The 21,371-nt window shown below is 43.4% G+C and overlaps 1 protein-coding gene across 1 annotated transcript; it reads left to right on the plus strand.

Moving 5' to 3' along the window:
- Positions 1-209: 209 nt before the first annotated feature.
- BMPR1A (bone morphogenetic protein receptor type IA) lies at positions 210-19,956 on the plus strand. The gene is made up of 11 exons (XM_015425656.1): positions 210-270; positions 3,760-3,922; positions 6,799-6,901; positions 8,075-8,171; positions 9,706-9,805; positions 11,710-11,854; positions 12,605-12,797; positions 14,661-14,958; positions 15,965-16,140; positions 17,826-17,956; positions 19,831-19,956. Exons 1-11 carry the CDS (start codon positions 210-212, stop codon positions 19,954-19,956), a joined length of 1,593 nt encoding a protein of 530 aa, XP_015281142.1.
- The last annotated feature ends 1,415 nt before the right edge of the window (positions 19,957-21,371 follow it).

The following is a 21,371-nucleotide window of genomic DNA, read 5'->3' on the forward strand; positions in this document are numbered from 1 at the left end:
TGGTGGATCTATTTGCCTTGCCAGTCAATCACCAACTACCCAGATATTTCACATGTTTCTTCCACCCTCAAGCCAAAGCCACGGATGCCCTGACTTCCCACTGGCGGGAAGGTCTGCTTTGCCTTTCCTCCGGTCCCAGTCATATCCAGGATGATCAAGAAGATTTGAGAACAAAGGGCGACAGTCCTGGTGGTGGCTCCTTTATGGCCATGGCGTCCATGGTTCTCAGCGATCCAGGAACTAGTGGTGGGAACCCCACTTCACCTACTGGTATTACCGGACATGCTGACTCAAGGGCCACTGTGGCATCCAGAATGGCTGCATCCGACTGGAAATTGAACGGCGTGTTCTTGAAATTAGGTTACTCTCACAGGGTAATGAACATCTTGTTGGCTTCCAGGAAACAGTCAACAATTTGAATATATAACATGTCTTGGAAAGCCTTTCACCGATGGAGTAGAAGGAGAGGGGTCCCTCCCCCACAGAATCCTTCTCTGGATGTGATCCTAAACTTCTTGCAGGATGGCCTGAACGCAGGTCTCAAACTGCCCACCCTCAGATGATAGCTAGCATCTCTATGTACCATACTACCAAAGATAGATGGTGTTATAATTTCTCACCATCCTCATGTCAGGCGTTTCTTTCAGGGAGCTACACAAAAATCCTCTGCAGACACACAAGTTCCCTACATGGAGACTCCATGCAGTGCTGACCGCACTGACCAGAGCTCCATTTGAACCAATTCAGACAGTTCCAGTATGATGGCTGAGAATGAAGACCTTGTTGCTTGGCGAGATATGTTTCTGAACTGGGCACATTGTCTCTTAAGCCGTGTCTGTGTGTTTTTCATAAAGACAAAGTGATCCTATGCACCAATCTTACCTTTTTGCCAAAGGTCAACTCAGCCTTCCACAGAACACAGGAGATCTATGCCTCCGGGGAGGGCGGGATAGAAATGTGAATAATAAATAAATAAATAAAATATTTGCCTTCCTTGTGCCCTAAGCCACAACACCCCAAGGAAAAGCTGTGCCATACACTAGACGTAAAGAGATCTCTCAAGACCTTTCTAGTTTGGACAGAGGGCATTAGGAAATTGGACTCTTTGTTCATCAACATATCTCCTCCAAACCTTGGCAACAAGATGTCAAATAATCCTGTATCATGGAGGCATACAAGGCCCTCAAACTGGACGTCCCCAAGGATATTACAGCCCACAACACATTCAGGTGCATTGAAGATCTGTTAATTTCAAGCCTACCTTTAAATGCTTGATTAATCCTACTGATTTCCTGCATAGCAAGCCCTGAGGCAGGCAGGAGAAGGGGATGGTAGCTAGAATGTGGATTACTGTGAGGCTGAAGGAGCTTTTGCAGTATATATTTCTCTTCAAATATATATTATGAAAAGGTGCTGGGGAAAAATAGATTATTAAGAAAGGTGGCACTTTAACCCTTTTCTCTAAAGTGGAAAATCTTGCCAGAGAGTGTGTGATTTTGGCTGTCTGTGCCTAGCAAGATAGGAAGCCTTCCACACTATTTCTGTTAACACGTCGATATAAAAAACTCCTGTGTTTTAAATCCAATTTATTGCAGCATACAACATTCCTTATACTCGAACATTATGTCCCTTATTTATTTTTTAATTTGCTGAAACTCGAATGTCAGATGGAGAAAAGATCCTAGAATAGTACTTTACAATGGATTCTAGATATATGCAAATACGTATTAACTGGCATTTTTAAAGACAAGGAGTTAAAGAAGTAAAGAAAATAATGTTAAACGTCATGCATGTTATTTTCAAATTTAATTTCAAGACAGCGTGTTAGCTTTAGGCAGTGATGGCCGGGGGGCGGGATTTCCCAGAAATTTTTACAGTGCCGTATTTTTCAGTGGAAAATTTTCCACCTCTCAGTTGTAAACATAAGTCTGTTTATAGTTGTCAGGGCTGTTGTGCTGCAAATCAGTTGAGAAACGAAGCGTGGATGAACCCCAGTGCTTATATATGATCCAGGTTTTGACGTGGTTTATTGTCTCAGAGTTGGACTGTAAGGAAGGCCGAGCGCCGAAGAATAGATTCTTTTGAACTATGGTGCTGGAGAAGACTCTTGAGAGTCCCTTGGACTGCAAGGAGATCAAATCAGTCAATCCTAAAAGAAATCAACCCTGACTGTTCCCTGGAAGGCCAGATGAAACTGAAGCTCAAATACTTTGGCCACCAAATGAGAAGGGAGCACTCACTGGAGAAGACCCTGATGCTGGGAAAGATCGAAGGTCAAAGAAGATGGGGACGGCAAAGGATGAGATGGTTAGACAGTGTCATAGATGCAACGAACATGAAATTGAGCAAACTTCAGAGGACGGCGGAAGACCGGAAGGCCTGGCGTGATCTAGTCCATGGGGTCGCGAAGAGTCGGAGTCAACTGCGACTGAACAACAACACATTGTCTCAGCTAGTATTCTTTAAATTTGGCTAACATTACTTAAATTTGAATTGGAAGGGTTTCCAGGGAAAACCCACATTACTTTCTTTAGGCAAGAGAAAAAAAAAAGAGTGTATGCACCACTTTCTCTGGCTTGTGTTCTTAAGGGAATATGTCTGTAGGCCTTCAAGTCAGTGAATGACATGAAGCTGAGGTGTTAGGGAAGAGTTAAGACAGTAGTAAATAAGAAGAACGCTGGAGTGGGGTGCTATGAATAGCCTCTGTCTTTTAACCTTTCAAGTTGCCTACAAAACTGCCAACAATATACATAATAAGCATTTCATATTAATCACGGTAATTGTGGTTTAAGGCCTGACCTCAGAATACCAAAAGCATATTACAATGGCTTTGGTTTATCTAAGAATCCATGTTGGAATTTTCCCCCTTAATCAGAAAGGTAGAACTATTATACTTTGCTGTTCATAGCGTGTTCAGCTTTATCACTACCTGTATCTTCTTGCAAAACAGTAGATTCTAATTTTCAACAACAAGACGAAAGTTTACAGCATGTTAATTTTTGAGAGTCTTAAAAGGTTCTGTAAAGCAGGTGTCTTTAATCCAGAGCCACAATCTTCAGGTGAGTTTTGGAGCCCTGGCTGTTGGGTCATAAGCTCCTGCAGAGCTATTGGTTTTTATACTGCTTTTTGGAAGGACCCTGCTACCAGTGTGTGCACATAGAGAGCAAAGGTGCCATGCCTCCTACCTCTCTTTGTGCAGAGTCTGAGAGGAATAGCACAATGGTGAGGCAAGATGTGGGGGGATGTGGATTCCTTTTGATCACAAACAGGTATAGAAACACTCCCCCCCCCCCCATACACATCCTCTTCTTGAAATGTGACTGTGGTGTCACATGACTTCCTGTCGTTCTGGCTGTTCAGTATGTCCCATGCTGCCCCTGTGGGATAAAGGTGTGCCCTTGCTCTGGTGAGGTTGCAGGCCACTGTTGCAAAGGTTATGGGGATTGTCTGCCAGTAAAACAAGAATGATTGTGTGACTCAGTATGTTTCATTAAGCTTCTGTTCAGTCTGATCCCCAAATATACCTTGAATTCAACTCTATTGAACTATAATGGAGCTTCTTATTGGTAAACAGTGTCAAGCCAGAGCTTCTCACGGTGTAAGCCACAATATGCAAATGAACAGTCAGATTTTTCAGGGAAGGGGGGAGTCAATCGTATCAGGTCTTCAGAGGGGCCACTGCTGCCTAAATATCTACATTCTCTATGCAAGTCAGCGGTTCAAAAGAAACCATTATATTCTTTTTTTCACACCGTGCAGGACAGAATCTAGACAGCATGCTTCATGGGACAGGGATGAAGTCAGATCCCAATCAAAACAAGCAGGAGGATGGAGTAACCCTGGCTCCAGAGGACACGTTGCCTTTTTTGAAGTGCTACTGTTCAGGGCACTGTCCAGAAGGTGCAATTAATAATACGTGCGAGTAAGTATTCTAGCCAGATTAGGAACCATTTCCTCTTGATGATAAATAATGATATGATTTAAAAAAATGTATGTATTACGTGTTGGAGGGCCATCAGTGAACCATCTCTGAGGTCAGACTGTTCTAATTGCTATCTTATGAAGAGTATAAGGTGCGAATGTTTTAAACCACTGATCCCTAATCTCTGTGGTCCTCGTGAGTCTTGGCTTCACAAATGGTCTGTCAGTGACCAGGGAGTTAACATCTGTGCCGCTCTCTGTCATTAGCTGGTGTAGAAAACCAGATTCTTGTGTACTTGTTAAATCCCATTTTAAATGGAAAAAACTGCCCTGTGATTCTGAAGCACGCGTATCCATTGAGCATCAATACTATTAGATTGATTAGATTAATATTGAATTAATTTGTTATCTCAATCTTATGATTTATTCTTAGGCTTTAAAAACAGTTCAGAGAATGAGCGACAATAATTAGAGAGTGAACAATGTCTACCATTAAGAATAAAATACTTAAAACATAGCCTAAAATAGACAGCTATCAGTATTGATCCCTTACACCTTCTACATTCCATATTACAGTTTTATCAATCTATCGGGACAGTTATCTCAGTTTTCAGCATTCCTCACGCCTAGTTGCCTTCAGCAAAAAGCCCCCCAAAATAGTTTTTTGTAGCCTCAGGAATACTGAAAACACAGGTATTATTTATTCACATTGTTCGATAAAACTGTAATGTGGATTGTGAAAGATATGAGGTATCAATATTGCTAGATGTCTGTTATGGGGCTAGGTTTTTTTAGTTGTTTGTTGCCCAGAACGTATGAGTTTTTTTTAGTTGCTCGTTGCCCTGAACTTATAAATGGGAGAGTAAAACTGTTCAGGACCCCGAACCACCCTAAATAATTTTGATGGGACATGTTTTAGCCAGTTCACCAGTGGCAGAGAAGAAAACTTGCTTTGCCATCCTCACTGCCTCCTCATAGGCCTGTGTCACATGCTCTGTTCTAGAAGTCTCTCAACTTCCTTATAAACTATGACTGGAGATCTCCCTGCAGGGATGGAGTCATCTCTGTCTTATGTCCTCTTGTCAGCTTGGTGTCCCAAGCCTCAGCCAGGAGTTCTGTAGTGTCACTAGGTAAAAGGTAAAGGTTCCCTTGCTCGGAAGCCAGTCGAATCCGACTCTAGGGTTGCGGTGCTCATCTCCGTTTCCAAGCCGAAGAGCCACCGCTGTCCGAAGACATTTCCGTGGTCATGTGGCCGGCATGACTAAACACCAAGGCGCACAGAACGCTGTTGCCTTCCCACCGAAGTGGTACCTATTTATCTACTTGTAGTTTCTTGCTTTCGAACTGCTAGGTTGGCAGGAGCTGGAACTAGAGACGGGAGCTCACTCCGTCATGCGGCACCCGGGTCTCGAACTGCTGAACTACTGACCTTCCACAGCCTGCAGTTCAGCATCTTAACCACTTGAGCCGCCATAGCTCCTATATAGTGTCACTAGTGTCTCCTAAAACCCTCGTCACTCCGCACTAGGGCTGCCAGCCTCCAGATGGGGCCTGGGGATCCCCTGGAATTACAGCTCATCTCCAGACCACAGAGATCAGTTCCCGTGGAGAAAATGGACGCTTTGGAGGGGGTGGATACCATGGCATTGTACCCAGCTGAGCTCCCTGCCCACCCCACGCTCCATCCCCAGATCTCCAGGAGTTTCCCAACCTAGGCCTGACGACCCTGCTTTCTGCAGCTATGTGAAAGGTGCAGTGCCAGCTAACCAAAGAGAAGTATGCACCATGGGCATCAGTGGGACTTGACCCTGAATATACGTGGCTAGGGTCAGGCAGCGGAAACAGTTTGTTTGCATTTATAGGCACCATGTTTTAGCGATGTGCTTGTATTTGAATAAATGGTGGAACAGTCCATATTTAGATCTTGGCATGCATCAGGGACTTTTCTTTACATGTGCATAGAAGAATTTTAAAACCTCTGTTTCAGTTGACTTCTGAAATCTTCGAAGAGTAATACAGGTTTCACGATGCAATGAAAAGAGGAGACATTCTTGGGGGAGAAATGAGTTGGAAACTCCTTGACCTGCTTTCAGACACAGTCAGGAAGTTAACTGTTGTTGTTTGTAGGTGATGATGAGCAGGGCTTTTTTTGGGCAGGCATGAATGCACAGGAACGGAGTCCCGGCTGGTTCCCAGGGATTTATTAGCATAATAGGCCACACCCAACAGCAGAAACTCATTAGGATTGGCTACATTAGGGGTGTGTGGCCTAACATGCAAAGGAGTTCCTGCTACAAAAAAAGCCCTAGGTTTTGACAACAAAAAGGTAAACAGCATAAGAAGAAAAAGGTGGGTGTGGCTGGATGACCATACTGCTAGTAATGTGGGGGTATGGCCTAATATGCTAATGAGCTATGCTTTCAGGGGTGTGGCTGGATAGGCTAATGAGTTTCTGTTGTTGGGAGTGGCCTATTATGCTAATGAGTTCCTGCTGGGCTTTTTCTACAAAAAAAAGCCCTGATGATGAGCCTGTTTTCCACGGCAGAGATACTCTCACACAACATGCAGCATATGTCCCAATAATCTTGAATAAGTGTTCACTGTATTTATGCAGCCAATGGGAACAGTTCTTCTTGTTTCCAGGATATCTAGGAAGGGACTTTCCATGCTGTGAAACAAAGCATTCCCAAACACATTCTGTCTGTGGTGAACTACCCCTTCCTCTCCCTAGAGTGCAGTATACTCATCAGAGCTGCATGAGTCCAATGTCTTTTGTAGAACTGGAAAGAGCAATAGAAGAATATATCCTAATAAATAGGTTGGTTGTTGAATGCATGACAGTGCTTGGAGAGCTAAAACCAAGTTGAACTATTTCAGGACCAATGGACATTGCTTTGCCATCATTGAAGAAGATGAAAATGGAGAAAGCACACTTGCTTCAGGCTGCATGAAGTATGAAGGTTCAGATTTCCAGTGCAAGGTACTCCCACCTGTCTTTCAGCAGTTTTCAGAGAGAGAGAGAGAGAGAGAGAGAGAGAGAGAGAGAGAGAGAGAGAGAGAGAGAGATGCTTGTTTAGTCTGAACATTATTCTTTTAGTCAGGTTTTCATGTAGCTACTGCTAGTACGCTGTGTTTAAAGTTTAAACCCTCTTCCTTTCTATCTGGAGTCATGCCGCAGCCGACTCCAGGAGGGGAAAGGAGGGAGTTTAAACTTTAAACCCCTTCCCTTCACTCAGAATGTTTGAATAAAAGCCAAATAATATCAGCTTTTGGCCGATATACCAAAACACCAGCAACTGAGCACCTTTGTATATGTGGTGGCTCAGTCCCTGAAGATCTGTGTCATTACCTCCTGGATTGTCCACTTTATTCACTCCCAAGAAAGAAGTTCTTTGGCACAATCTTAGATAAATTGGGCCCTTGCTCCACATTCGGCAAATTTTTAACTTTACTTGCAGAAGTGGAGCCAGAGTATTCGTACAAGGTTGCACTCTTTGCCCTAGCGGCAAAGGAAATCTGTATCAAGTTGGCTAAATCCTCTCCAGCTAAATAGCCAGGGCTACGTCAAAGTATTTAAGGTCCTTTTTAGTAACCTTGCTCCAAACCTTATTTTATATGTTCTGATTTTTATCTTATATTATTTTAAGCAGTGTTATGTCAGACATATATATCTATCTTCTTGTGTTTTAAATGCTGATCCTATTCTGCATTTTATAACTTTTATTGTATTGTATTTGTAATGGCCATTGGCCATATGCAATAAATCAAACTGATCTAATATCAGCTTTTATTTGGGCGGGGCTACTTCAGTAGCCAGATACAGATCTCTGTATACCGATAAGGTATTTTTCAGTTATTTATTTGGCTTGGTAAATACCGAGTGCACACCCTTATTACCCACTAGCCAGTCGGTCCTTTTTAGGAGGAATTTCACAACTGCTCCTTCAAAGCCACTGGAATACCCCCTCCTTTAGACAGGCATTCATAACCTCCTCGCCATTCCATTACCGTAAGGTAATATCAGCCATAAAGGGCGTGTTTTCCATTTCCGAATTAACCTTTCCACACTGTGGTAGCTTCTGCCACGGCTGAGAACGGCAAGGAATACCTGTAAGACAGGGTGGTAAACGTAAATATTTCCTTTTTGCTGCAGGATTCTCGAAAAGCACAGCTGCGGCGGACAATCGAATGCTGCCAGACAGATTTCTGCAATCGAGATTTGCAACCCACTTTACCTCCGCCTAGTCCAGGTACAGAAGTTGCAAATTTTCCGTGGGCGGGATTCATAGGAATATACTTGGAGCTCCTGTGGAGCACTGGGGCCTTTTACATGCCCTTCTCACGACAGTCTTTGCACAGATAATACACCCCCTGAACAATTGCCGCAGAATATCAGAGGGGACCCAGCAGAGAAACCTCCTGCACAACTGAAGAAGCTACAGCTGGAGTGCAAATGGGGAAGCCTGACTTCGGAGGATCACTGAGGGGGGGCTGCTTTAGAAGTTTAGGAATCTGCTAAGGAGCCATATGGATCACCGTGGGTGCCCTTCCTCATCCCCTCCCACCCAAGAGCTTAGGCTGACTTCAATGACAAGGGACGCTGAAGCTTATTTAATCAGTGATGTGTCCGTCCCCCCCAATAACTGTGACTCCTTTCTCCCAGATTTTAACTTTTATTATTCAGTCCATGTTTTTAAGAGTACATATTCATGGCATGTTAATAAGAGAAGAAAGGGAGCATCATGAGTTTCCTTGGTTTTCTCGTCTCTCGGACTTGTTTCCCTGCTGTCCATATCCTCAGTGTGGGAACTAAACCACGTTGAAAGGAATAGCAGCAGGACTGAGAAACCTAAGACGATCCCTGCTGGATCAGACCAGTGGTTCATCTAGCCCAGCATCCCGTCTCACCCAGTGGCCAGCCAGTTCCTCTGGAGGGCCAACAGCAGGGCAGAGAGGCCGAGGCCTTCCTCTGATGTTGCTTCCTGGCTCTGGGATTCAGAGGCTTTAGTGCCTCTGGATGTGGAGGTTCCCCTCGGTCACCATGGCTAGTAGCTGTTGATAGACTTATCCTCCATGAATCTATCCAAACCCCTTTTAAAGCTGTTTATTCCTGTGACCCTCACTACATCCTCTGGTAGCAAATTCCACATTTTAATCATTCACTGTGTACTGTCCATCAGCTTTGTTGGATGCTCTTGAGTTCCAGTATTTTGGGAGAGGAAGCAAAATTTGTCTTTGTCAACTCTCTCCACCGCATGCATTATTTTATAAACCTCTATCATGTCACCCTTAGTCATTACTTTTCTCAACTGAAAAGACCCAGACTCTTCAGCCTTTCCTCATAGGGAAGGTGCTCCAGCCAATCATTTCGGTTTCCTGGGTTTCATGCATCACCGCCTTTGTTATACTTGATTTTTACAAATGGCTGGATTTTTTTTCAGGAAAATATAGCCTTTTTTTTTTTTTTTTTTTAAAAAATTTTTAAAATCCCAGATAATTGCTTGAATTAACAAAATCCATTTCAGTTTGAGGCCAGAGCTGGCATAGTTAATTGAGTTTACAAGGCACATGAATGTAGGTCTCCTTTTCTCACACACACCCATACGTTGGCAGTGTGCGCTTTGTCACTGCGAATACAGGTGCTGCCTCGTTGTGCGAAATGGTGGCAGGAATTTTAAGAATGTTCCCGGTAATGTTTAATGATATCTGAGAGAAAGAGACAACTGTCCCTTTTTAATTTGAATATGAATTACTGATAAGCAACGGTACTATATTTTTATTTAGATGGTCTCTTTGACGGTGGCATTCGCTGGATAGCTGTTCTCATTTCTATGGCAGTCTGCATAATAGTGATGATCATCTTGGTTAGCTGTTTCTGCTACAGGTAAAATATCTTATCTGGGGCTCCGATTTTTTTTTTTGGCATGCAACAAGCTCTTGAGGTGTGCCACAGTTTAATGAAGTTAGATTTCCATATCTGACAAATATAAAGAAACTGCTCAGGCATGGAACTCACCAGGCCATTTTAGTCCTCAGAATGCAGGATGTATGCTGAAGCAATCTTCCATTGTAAAATATTGTGTGCGTCACCTGGGATGTGTGTGTGAACGTGTTCTTGATTACGCCCCTTTTTGTGGTAGGTGAACTTCTGACTTTGTATAGGCTCAGTGCCACACAAGGTGTTTTTTGTGCAGGGAGAAAGTGAGCAGGGCAGACTCTCCATTGCTCCTACCACCGCAAGTACTGCCTCTACACCGAAGGACTTTGGAAATCCAGCCTTCTTTTAATATAGTACAAATACAACAGGATGGGCTGGAACTAGTGCAGAACGTCTGCTTGTTCTAGAGTTCTTACACAAACAGAAACACAAGAAAAAGACCACAGTAGCTCCTTGCACAAAATTGTATCCCTACTTGCATTCCCATTTGTGCACAATCTTGTGCAACCAGTTTCTGGACGCTATAATATATGGGTGGAGTGCTAACTGTTGCACAAGTTCTTGCGCAGCTGGATCTGTATAAGGTCAGTTTATATTCTTGCTTACACATCACTGTGCCTTGTGCATCCAAGCCGGTGTCTAACTAATGTGTGACTTTTGGCAGTCCTTAACCTTCTAATTGGAGCTGCGGTGGCTCAAGTGGTTAAGACGCTGAACTGCAGGCTGCAGAAGGTCAGTAGTTCAGCAGTTCGAGACCCGAGTGTGCCGCATGGCGGAGTGAGCTCCCGTCTCTAGTTCCAGCTCCTGCCAACCTAGCAGTTCGAAAGCAAGAAATTGCAAGTAGATAAACAGGTACCACTTTGGTGGGAAGGTAACAGCGTTCCGTGCGTCTTGGTGTTTAGTCATGCCGGCCGCATGACCACGGAAATGTCTTCGGACAGCGGTGGCTCTTCGGCTTTGAAACGGAGATGAGCACCGCAACCCTAGAGTCGGACTCAATTGGCTTTCGAGCAAGGGAACCTTTACCTTTACCTTTAACCTTCTAATTAAAGTTATCACTTGTCCTGTTGGCTAATCAGCCATTCTTTTTCCATTTCAAAGAATAATAGAGTTGGAAGGGATCTCCAGAGTCATCTAGTTCAACCCCCTGCACAATGCAGAAAATTCACAACTATCTCCCCTCCACTCCCCCCAGTGACCCCTGCTCCATGCCCAGAAGATGGCAAAAATCCTCCCAGGATCCCTGGCCAAACCTGCCTGGAGAAAATTGCTTCCGAACCCCAAAGTGGTGATCGGCATTTCCCTGGGCGTGTAAGAAAGGGCCACAAGAACCAAGCACTGATGGAACCCTTCTTGCCCTCCCTCTCATGATCTGCCTAAGTTCACAGAATCAGCATTGCTGTCAGATGGCCATCTAGAGCCCACTTGGAATTTTGTTTAGAAAACATGAGTTTAGGATGAAGCTTTTTATAAAAAATCCTGCTCAGTCACTTATGACATAACCACTTAAAAGCTTAGGATGGATTATAGCAACTGTGCCAACCCACAGTAATGAAACAAGAACAGCTGGCAGCAATATGGTGACTGTACAATGGCATTATGAGCGTATCTATTGGCACCAGGCCACATGACTATGGGAATGTCTTTGGACAGCACTGGCTCTTCGGCTTGGAAACGGAGATGAGCACCACAGCCCTAGAGTCGGATTCAACTGGCTTTCGAGCAAGGGAAACCTTTACTAGGCTTGGAAGGGTGTGGCTCATCTTCAGATTGCACTGCAAATCCACTCATTCTGTGTGTGTGAGAGAGAGAGAGAGAATACTTGACGCTAAGGATATGTTGTTTTACAGGCATTATTGTAAGTGGGTTGCAAAAAGACGGTGTTATAATCGTGATCTGGAGCAGGATGAAGCCTTTATTCCTGTTGGGGAGTCCCTAAAGGACCTTATTGACCAGTCGCAGAGCTCAGGCAGCGGTTCCGGGCTTCCTTTGTTGGTAAGCCAAAGATTTACTATGCTCCTGCAATTGAAAAGTGCTTAATTTAAAAGTTCTTTGGCTTGGCAAATTTAATGCATTATCTTAGAGGTTGCACTCATTTCAGTGCAGTTTAGTTTTCCATAGAGCATTACTCAAATGCTTCCTATACTTTTAAAGTATTGGTGTTGATTCCACTGATTCAAATCAAAATAATTATGGCTTAATCAAGTGATGATTTGTGGTACTGATCCTACTGACTTCAGCAATCGAGATTTTAAAGATTTAAAATGGAAAAAGCAAGTTCCTGTGTAATGAATTGTGTGAGTTCCCGTAATCTCCTATGAAGGAACAGTGTCACAAAGGATTAAATTACAGTGGTAATGAAATCACATTGCCAGTTTGGTGTAGTGGTTAAGTGCGTGGACTCTAATCTGGGGGAACCGGGTTTGATTCCCCACTCCTCCACTTGCACCTACTGGATGACCTTGGGCAAGCCATAGTTCTGGCACAGCTGTTCTTGAAAAAGAGCAGTTTCTGTCAGAGCTCTCTCAGCCTCACCTACCTCACAGGGTGTCTCTTGGGAGGGGAAGGGAAAGGAGTTTGTAAGCCGCTCTGAGACACCTTTGGGTAGTGAAGGGCGGGGTATAAATCCAATCTCTCCTCCTCCTCCTCCTCCTCCTCCTCCTCCTCCTCTTCTTCTTGACTAGTAAAGACTGCCAAACAGTGTCGTTAGTGATTTTGCTCACCCATTTTGGATTTCTTCTTCAGGTCCAGCGCACTATTGCCAAACAAATTCAGATGGTGCGGCAAGTCGGGAAAGGGCGATATGGAGAAGTATGGATGGGGAAGTGGCGGGGTGAGAAAGTGGCAGTGAAAGTGTTTTTCACCACCGAGGAAGCCAGCTGGTTTCGGGAAACAGAGATTTACCAGACTGTTCTCATGCGTCATGAAAACATACTTGGTGAGTATGGAATGGGATGCTTTGATGGGAATGTATTCCCTCCCCTGTGGAGGAGGGAGACAAAACATTTATGTATCGTCTTTTTTAAAAAATGCAAACAATAGAGCAAAAATCTTGTCAAGATTTGGAAGGGAAGATCAAACGTTCTTTTATTTGTTCTGGGGTGTACATTTGCAGGAAAACAAATCTTTACCTTATTTCTACTTCCCAGTTAAGTTTATGGTGTGGGATCCTTCTCCTGTTTTTAGTGAGGTATTCCCATTATATAACTTGTATAACCGAGTTATACAAGAGTAGGGAATCTGAGATTTGTAGGCTGTGTAGTTTATTTATATTACCATTCTAGATTCCCCTCCTGTTCCAAAACAGGAACCATAGTAACGAAAACATAAAATAGCAGAACAAATACGAAATATGCCATAAAGCAATGATTAAATCGCCAGTTCAGATAAGGTCTATGCTACAAGCCTAGTGGAAATTTTATTTACTATTTACTTCATTTATACCTCATCTTTTCCCCCCATGGGGGACCCAAAGCAACTTACATCACTCTCCTCTTCCACTGTTTTATCCTCACAACAACCTTTGAGGTAGGTTAGGCTGAGAGTATGTGATTGTGCCAGCAGGCTTCCATGGGGGTTCAAACCTGGGTGTCCCAGATAACCTGAGACTCAAAGCACTGCATCATGCTGGCTGTCATAAAGGCTCAGTTACTTTGTGGGCAATCAGTCTCCCTTTCAGCCTTGCTTACCTTGCAGGGCTGTTCTTAAGAGGGAAATATCAGAGTGACTGGGTTTGGGCATCTCTTGGGAAGGAATTGATCGTGCAGAAGGCCCTAATCCAGGTCTCAGGCATGGCTTGACCCTAGAGTATTAATCCACGAGTGTTATCAACAGTAGTGTCTCTATCACTTGACGTGGTGATATCGCTTTACTCTGCTCTGGTTAGACCTCACCTAGAGTATTGTGTTCAGTTTTGAGCACCACAATTTAAGAAGATTATAGACACAAGCTGGGACGTGTCCAGAGGAGGGCAACGAAGATGGTGAGAGGTCTGGAGACCACGTCCTATGAGGAAAGGTTGAAGGCGCTGGGTTTAGCCTGGAGAGGAGATGACTGAGAGGTGATATGATGAAAGCATCTTCACGTATCTGAAGGGCTGTCACATAGAGGATGGTACAGAGTTGTTTCCTGTTGCCCCGGAAGGTCGGACCAGAACCAATGGGTTGAAATTAAATCAGAAGAGTTTTCGGCTAAACGTTAGGAAGAACTTCCTGACAGAGCGAACAGAGCGGTTCCTCAGTGAAACAGGCTTCCTCGGGAGGTGATGGGCTCTCCTTCTTTGGAGGTTTTCAAACAGAGGCTAGATGGCCATCTGGCAGCAATGCTGATTCTGTGAATTCAGGCAGATCACGAGAGGGAAGGCAGGAAGGGTTGCATCAGTGCTTAGTTCTCATGGCCCTTTCTTACACAGCCAGGGAAATGCCATCTTCTGGGCATAAAACAGGGGTCACTAGCAATGTTCCCTCTAAGCTGTGGAGTCCTGTGAGTTACTGGCAGTAAAGTTGTGAGCAGGTGATTTGGCTACTGCATAAATTAGTTTGCTCTGGAGCCATCCTTCCTGAGCTAAGGCACAAATGTGTGAGCTGGAGGCTAAAAAACTGTGAGCTAGCTCACACTAACTCAGCTTAGAGGGAACACTGGTCACTAGTGGTGTGGGGGGAGGCCTTTGGGAATTTCCTGCATTGTGCAGGCCATTGGACTAGATGACCCTGGAGGTCCCTTCCAACTCTATGATTCTATGTTTATTTATTGATGGGGGGTGGGGCTTGTCTCATACTCATTGTGTTCCTCAATTCTGCAGGTTTTATAGCAGCAGATATTAAAGGCACAGGCTCCTGGACCCAGCTGTACTTGATTACAGATTATCATGAAAACGGATCTTTGTATGATTTCCTGAAATGTACCACTCTGGACAACAGAGCTTTGCTCAAACTGGCGTACTCTGCTGCGTGCGGGCTGTGTCATTTGCACACGGAGATCTATGGGACGCAAGGGAAGCCCGCCATCGCGCACCGAGATCTGAAGAGTAAAAACATCTTGATAAAGAGAAATGGGACTTGCTGCATTGCTGATTTGGGCCTGGCTGTCAAATTTAACAGGTAAGCGGACGAACCATATCCGCTGCCGTGTTTTGGTATTCCTGGAAGAGATTATCGATACGAGATGGAACATGATCGCCCCACTTCTGTGGTTCCCCGCACACCAAAGACCAACAGGGTCTGGTCATAAAAGCAACTTCCTTGAGAAAATGCATACTTTTTTTGCCGGGTAGACTTGGGTATCCTCTCCTCTGAGATGAAACGTGGTTGCCAAATATTCTGACATTGAAGATGGAGGATTTCTTTTAAAAATCAAATTGATCTCCCTGCCTCCAAAGGAGGGGAGGACAAATGTTAGTGTTTTTCTTGGTCGTGGAAAGGGCCGTCAAGCCACAGCTGACTTAACAGCAACCCAATTGGGTATTCAAGGCTAGAGATGTTCAGAGGTGGTTCCTGCCTCCACGTAGGGTGTCCCAACCAGGTCTGACCCTGCCTAGCTTCCATAATCTGGCAAAACCGGGCTACCCTGGGCCATGCAGGTCTGGGCAGTGTTCTTCTTAGGCAGGTCCCAAAGAGAAACAGAGCTTCCGTACCCAATCTTTCAGTGTGTTTAATATGCACTGTCAGAGAAATTGAACCAAGAGCTATAAAACGACATCCAGTATACATTGCTGTGACTGAAAAACATTAGTCACATCGTCGCAGTGTTCCCTCTAAGCTGTGGAGTCTTGTGAGCAAAAATTCTACTTTGTGAGCTGCAGGCATTAAAGTTGTGAGCAAGCCATTTGGCTGCTGCATAAATTAGTTTGCACTGGAGCCCCATCCTTCCTGAGCGGAGACAGAAATCTGTGAGCCGGAGGCTAAAAAACCATGAGCTAGCTCACACTAACTCAGCTTAGAGGGAACACTGGTCACATGTAGTATAAATATGCTGTGTAGAACGATTTCCTTCATAAGAGGTCTCCATGCAGTCTGTTGAAAATACTCCAGTTATAGAGCAGTTCATTCTTGTGGAGTTCACATTAACATCGAAACTGCAGTCATTTTCTGATTTTTTTTAATGTAGTGATACAAATGAAGTGGATGTCCCTTTGAATACAAGGGTGGGAACAAAACGTTACATGGCACCAGAAGTCCTGGATGAAAGTCTGAATAAAAATCATTTCCAACCATACATCATGGCCGACATCTATAGCTTTGGCTTGATAATATGGGAAATGGCTCGGCGTTGTGTCACGGGAGGTAAATCACAAATCTTGTCTTCGAACACTATCATTTTATTTATTGTATCCTGAACCAAGCAACACAAAAACTCGAAGAGGGTAAAACTCAAATTAGCTTCATTGCCTTGTCAAAAAGGTGTCCGATATTTGCCCCCTATACATTTTTTAATTTGCGTGTGTTCCTTGGGTGCTCTCTGGCCTTTCTTCACTTTCTTCTGCTGATTGTAGCGGACTGCTGAGGGATGGAGAGCTTCACAGCCATAGTTGAAAATAATGTGTAGGATTGGAAGGCTTATGGTTTTATTTATTTATTTATTATTTGCATTTATATCCCCGCCCCCCCAATCCTGCGGGCGGGCTCAGGCCGGGTAACATCGTTAGAATAAATACAATTTCAGTTTAAAACATTAAAACATGACAGAACATTATAACAATTAAAACAATGGGTACAGCTTAAAACAGCGTCAGTTGGCTATAAAGTTCTGGCCCGATGATACCGTGAGTTAAAGGCCAGTTGTCAGTGGTCAGTAGACGGGTGATAAACAGGTGAGAGCAACCTCAGGGAGGCCTAGAGATGTAAAATTTCCGGAAATTTTGAAGCTCGGAAAAAAGCCCGGGTTTTTTTCGGGGGAAAACGGAAATTTTCGGAAAAATTGGGGGGAAAAGCTACATTAGCATTTCTTTTGTCTTTTCTAGATTGAAAGTCATTCTGTTACTTTAGGAACATAAAATATGACTATGGACATTTTTACTTGGCATGAAATTAGCATATTAAAAATATAGTGTATCCAAACAATTATTACAAACAGAATACCCAACCACATGCAAAAACAAAACTGAAACTTTTTTTATTTTCTTCTGACCATCGCACCTCCTAAAGGAAGAAATGCATCTTGTTCTTGCATTGGAGAGTTCAGTTTGTAACCTAGGACTTGCATGTCCTCAGTGCACAGAAATTAGATCAATCTGATACCATATATATATATATATATTTTAAATGATTTGGAAAATATTTGAACACCTTGTCTTAAAATATTTTATTCATCATGTTAAAATAAAACGTTCCATAATCAATTTTTTTTCTTTTCTTTTTTCAATTTTTCGGGAAAAAACAAAAAAGGCTTCAGGAAAAAACCTGGGTTTTCCCCCAAATTTTTCCGTTTTTTTTCCCGGGCCTTCACATCTCTAGGGAGGCCATAGATGGGCGCCCGCTGCCTCAACCAAAGGCCTGGCGGAACAGCTCCGTCTTGCAGGCCCCGCGGAATTGAAGAAGATCCCGCAGGGCCCTGGTCTCGATAGGGAGCATGATTCCACCAGGCTGGGGCCAGGGCAGAGAAAGGTCCGGCCCTGGTTGAGGCAAGACGGGCGTTCTTTAGGCCAGGGAAATTTTGATTCATTGGCCTTCTCCCCTTCCCCAACTTACATTTTAATCCCTTCCATTCTCGAACCCCCAGCTCCTTTCACTCTTTCTGCGGTTCCCTGAGCCACGCTAAGCTCCTTGTGGAGAAGACGGGATAGAAATATTATAGGATTTGTCCTTTTGCAGTGGAAAGTGAAGCCTTTCTAAAGCTAGCCGTGTGGCTTCCGTAAGCAACAGATTGAATTTTGGAAAGGGTATTCGTCTCCCGTCAGCACAAGATGGCCTAAAATTTTTCAACGTTACCCATGATAGAAATGTAAACCCACTATCATTTACTTTTGCAGGTATTGTTGAAGAGTACCAATTACCATATTATGATATGGTGCCAAATGATCCTTCGTACGAGGATATGAGAGAGGTGGTGTGTGTTAAGCATCTGCGCCCAGTAGTATCTAATCGATGGAATGGTGATGAGGTAACTATTTCAAAAGAAATCAAGGGTTCCTATTTTCCAGTTGAGAAAAGGGAGCTTCCATTCTGGGGGCAGCAGGGGGAGAGGGATAATATATTATCGTTTGGATGAATTTTCCATTGTTTGCTGGTCAGCATTTCTCTCCTTATCATGCGTCTCACCCTTCCACGTGGCTCACAGTCTTTGGCTTCCTGAGCACACAGGCCTGTTCCCTTCTGCTTGGCCTTTCATTCTCAGCTTCTGACCAAAACAGTGGTGGTGGTGGTGACGATGATGGTGATGATGATTTATATGATCTGAAATCACCAGCTTTCAAATACCCCAATTGTGCAGATGTGCTGATTACAGAAAAGAGCCAAGTGGATACACAAGTTATAAACTGTGTGGTTCCAAATGTACAATTTGCAATTCATGATTGTAGTCCCTGGGATATTTTTAGCTTTGACTTTCAGTCATTGAGATCAGATTTATGTTCCTAGTCCCTTTATAAAGGTAAAGGTTCCCTTGCTCGAAAGCCAGTCGAATCCAACTCTAGGGTTGCGGTGCTCAGCTCCGTTTCAAAGCCGAAGAGCCAGCGCTGTTCAAAGACGTTTCCATGGTCATGTGGCCGGCATGACTAGACACTACAGCGCACGGAACGCTGTTACCTTCCCACCGAAGTGGTACCTATTTATCTACTTGCAATTTCTTGCTTTCGAACTGCTAGGTTGGCAGGAGCTGGAACTAGAGACGGGAGCTCACTCCGTCATGCGGCACCCGGGTCTCGAACTGCTGAACTACTGACCGTTGACAGCCTGCAGTTCAGCGTCCTAACCACTTGAGCCACCGCAGCTCCTTAGTCCCTTTATATGTGCCTGCAAATTGTATTGTGGATGTGGAGCTAGAGTATTAATTCTTCATTTCATGATACATCCCTAGTATGTTCATTGTTGATCCTCCCCCCCCCAAAAAAAGTTCATTGTAGAACAGGGGTGGCCAAACTGTGGCTCGGGAGCCACATGTGGTTCTTTCACACATATTGTGCAGCTCCCAGCAGGCTTCCCATCTATTTGCTTTCTCTTCCTTCTTTCTTCCCGTTCCATCCCCCATCTATCTTCCTTCCTTCCTTCCTTCCTTCCTTCCTTCTTTCTTTCTTTCTTTCTTTCTTTCTTTCTTTCTTTCTTTCTTTCTTTCTTTCTTTCTTTCTTTCTTTCTTTCTTTCTTTCTCTCTTTCTCTCTTTAAACCCTCCCTCCCTCCCTCCCCCCCTTCCTTGCTCCCTCCCCCCATCTATTTGCTTTCTTTGTTTCTCTCTCTCTTTCCACATCTCTCTTTCTCTCTCAGACAAATAAATATCATTGGACAAATAAATATCATTATCTGTTTTTACCCCTTATTTTTGGCAGTCTCGTTTAATATTAATAAAAAGCAAATTTGCTTATTTTTCAATAAAAACCTGTGTAATATTTGTTCATGTCTTGCGGCTCTCAAACATCTGACGTTTATTCTATGTGGCTCTTACGTTAAGCAAGTTTGGCCACCCCTGTTGTAGAGTATAAGTTCTAAGACGAATCATTACCTGCATCTGGAAGCGAAGACCTTATCCCCTTCAAAATCCTGTTCATTTAAATATACAATCCATGACCCATAGACTTTGGGCCTTGATAGTTATCAATCCATTGAGCTGAATCCTGATTGATTCATCATGAGCATCTTGTGTCAAGGGAAGGCTCCTTTTGCCGAAGGAAAACGGTTCCCCTATCTGAATGAATCTCCTGGATCTAAATCCAGTGTGTCTTTATCTGTTTAGCAAAAAATGTGCATTTTTCACTTATTTATTACCAACTCTGTTTAGCTGTTCCTTTACAAAAGAGTCCCTCTTATTATTGTTGTTTTCCAGTGTTTAAGAGCAATATTGAAGTTAATGTGTGAATGTTGGGCCCACAATCCTGCCTCAAGACTGACAGCTCTGAGGATTAAGAAGACGCTGGGCAAGATGGTAGAATCGCAGGATGTCAAGATTTGACCAATAATTGTTACTGAGGAGTGAAGTTTGGACTTCTAGAGCTTTTCACTCAAGCAAGTAGCGGGTCTGGTGGGAAAGGGGAGGCATCTTTTAGCCCAGTTCCTCACCACACTTCCGCAGGCTGCTAACCTTCAGTCATACAGTACTTTGTAGAATATGGTATCCACATATGCTATATATGATACACACGTGGTCAGCCTCTAAAGTTTTACTTTTTGTTTTTAAAAGCTTCATTGAGATTTTTCATCATGCTTTCAGAGTCCCACAGAACTCTTTTGAGTACTGAATTGCACATTCAGAGAGAGATTTAGTGCTTTCTGTGAAAGCCTTAAGTTAAACAAATTCAACAGCAATGGAAAAATAAGCTTTCTTTCTTCTTTTTTGCCTTCTACCTGATATCTTACCAAGCCTTGGTGAAATCGCCTGCGATTATCAGTCTGGGGCACTTTGTAATTTGACATAAATAAGCCATTTATGGTTTGTGTGTGTGTGCGCGCGCCCCCGGATTTTACCTCTGCCATTTGGAGTACCTGAGAAGCCATTTGAGTTCATGCCAAGCTACCATTTTCTTCTGTGATGCCTTTGCAACAAGAGCATGAAACCTGGTTAAGGAAATTGATTTCCACCCTCCTTTATTTGTGTGCGTGCTGTATAGAAAAACCACAGTGCGTTCCATGACCAAAAGTCAGTGGCTACCACACACTATGCAGTAAAGTCACCTTCGAGTCTGGCGTGAATAACTAAACCTGACTCAGATCATATTCCTAGTGTTATGTGTTGTTGTTTTTGAAGACCGAACACACAGTGTGGAACAGTTAAACCTCTCTGACAATTTAAGTGCCTGTAACCTTGTACTGTAAACCGTATCCTAGCTAGCTTTAAAAAGGGAAGTTATTTATATAGTGTTTAATGTACTTTTATTTGCTAAGTACTTGCTGTTTTGTATATGTGCAAATATACCATGCACGGATCTGAAATGAACGAGATCACAAATAGCTATGTCCAAGCTTGATCAAAAACACACGCGTGGAGTGTGACATGAAGAAATGTTGGAAGGTCTGTCAAAATAGATGCCAGGATACTACAAAGATGTTTAGATTTCCCTTTCAAGAGGCATTCAGTCAGAAGTTTAATGCCGTACTAGTGTGAATTCAAATGCCTATCAAATGTGGGGTTCTCTGTGTGTGTGTGGTTTTTTGTTTTTGTTTTTTAATTTTGCTCTGTAGGTTGCAAAATGCCAACGGTCAGGCAAACTATTGCAGTATTTTTTTATTTATATCTCGGTGTACAAATTTTATTTAACATTTCCTTAAGTCATTGCTTTTTCAGTAATGCTTTTTTTTTTTTAGTATTAGTATCTGTTCAGCTGAGCAATTCATGAGTACGTAAGCTATGAGTTTAATTTATTTTGGAAG

This window comes from Gekko japonicus, unplaced genomic scaffold (genome assembly GCF_001447785.1).
Source record: "Gekko japonicus isolate JY-2015 unplaced genomic scaffold, Gekko_japonicus_V1.1 scaffold1137, whole genome shotgun sequence".
NCBI lineage: Eukaryota > Metazoa > Chordata > Lepidosauria > Squamata > Gekkonidae > Gekko > Gekko japonicus.

Excerpts from the sequence above, each read along its gene's own strand:
- BMPR1A (XM_015425656.1), top strand. The coding sequence starts at position 210 with ATGGCGTCCATGGTTCTCAGCGATCCAGGAACTAGTGGTGGGAACCCC. Across the intron at positions 6,902-8,074 it reads GTTCAGATTTCCAGTGCAAG|GATTCTCGAAAAGCACAGCT; the intron begins GTACTCCCACCT and ends TTTTTGCTGCAG. Across the intron at positions 14,959-15,964 it reads CTGGCTGTCAAATTTAACAG|TGATACAAATGAAGTGGATG; the intron begins GTAAGCGGACGA and ends TTTTTAATGTAG.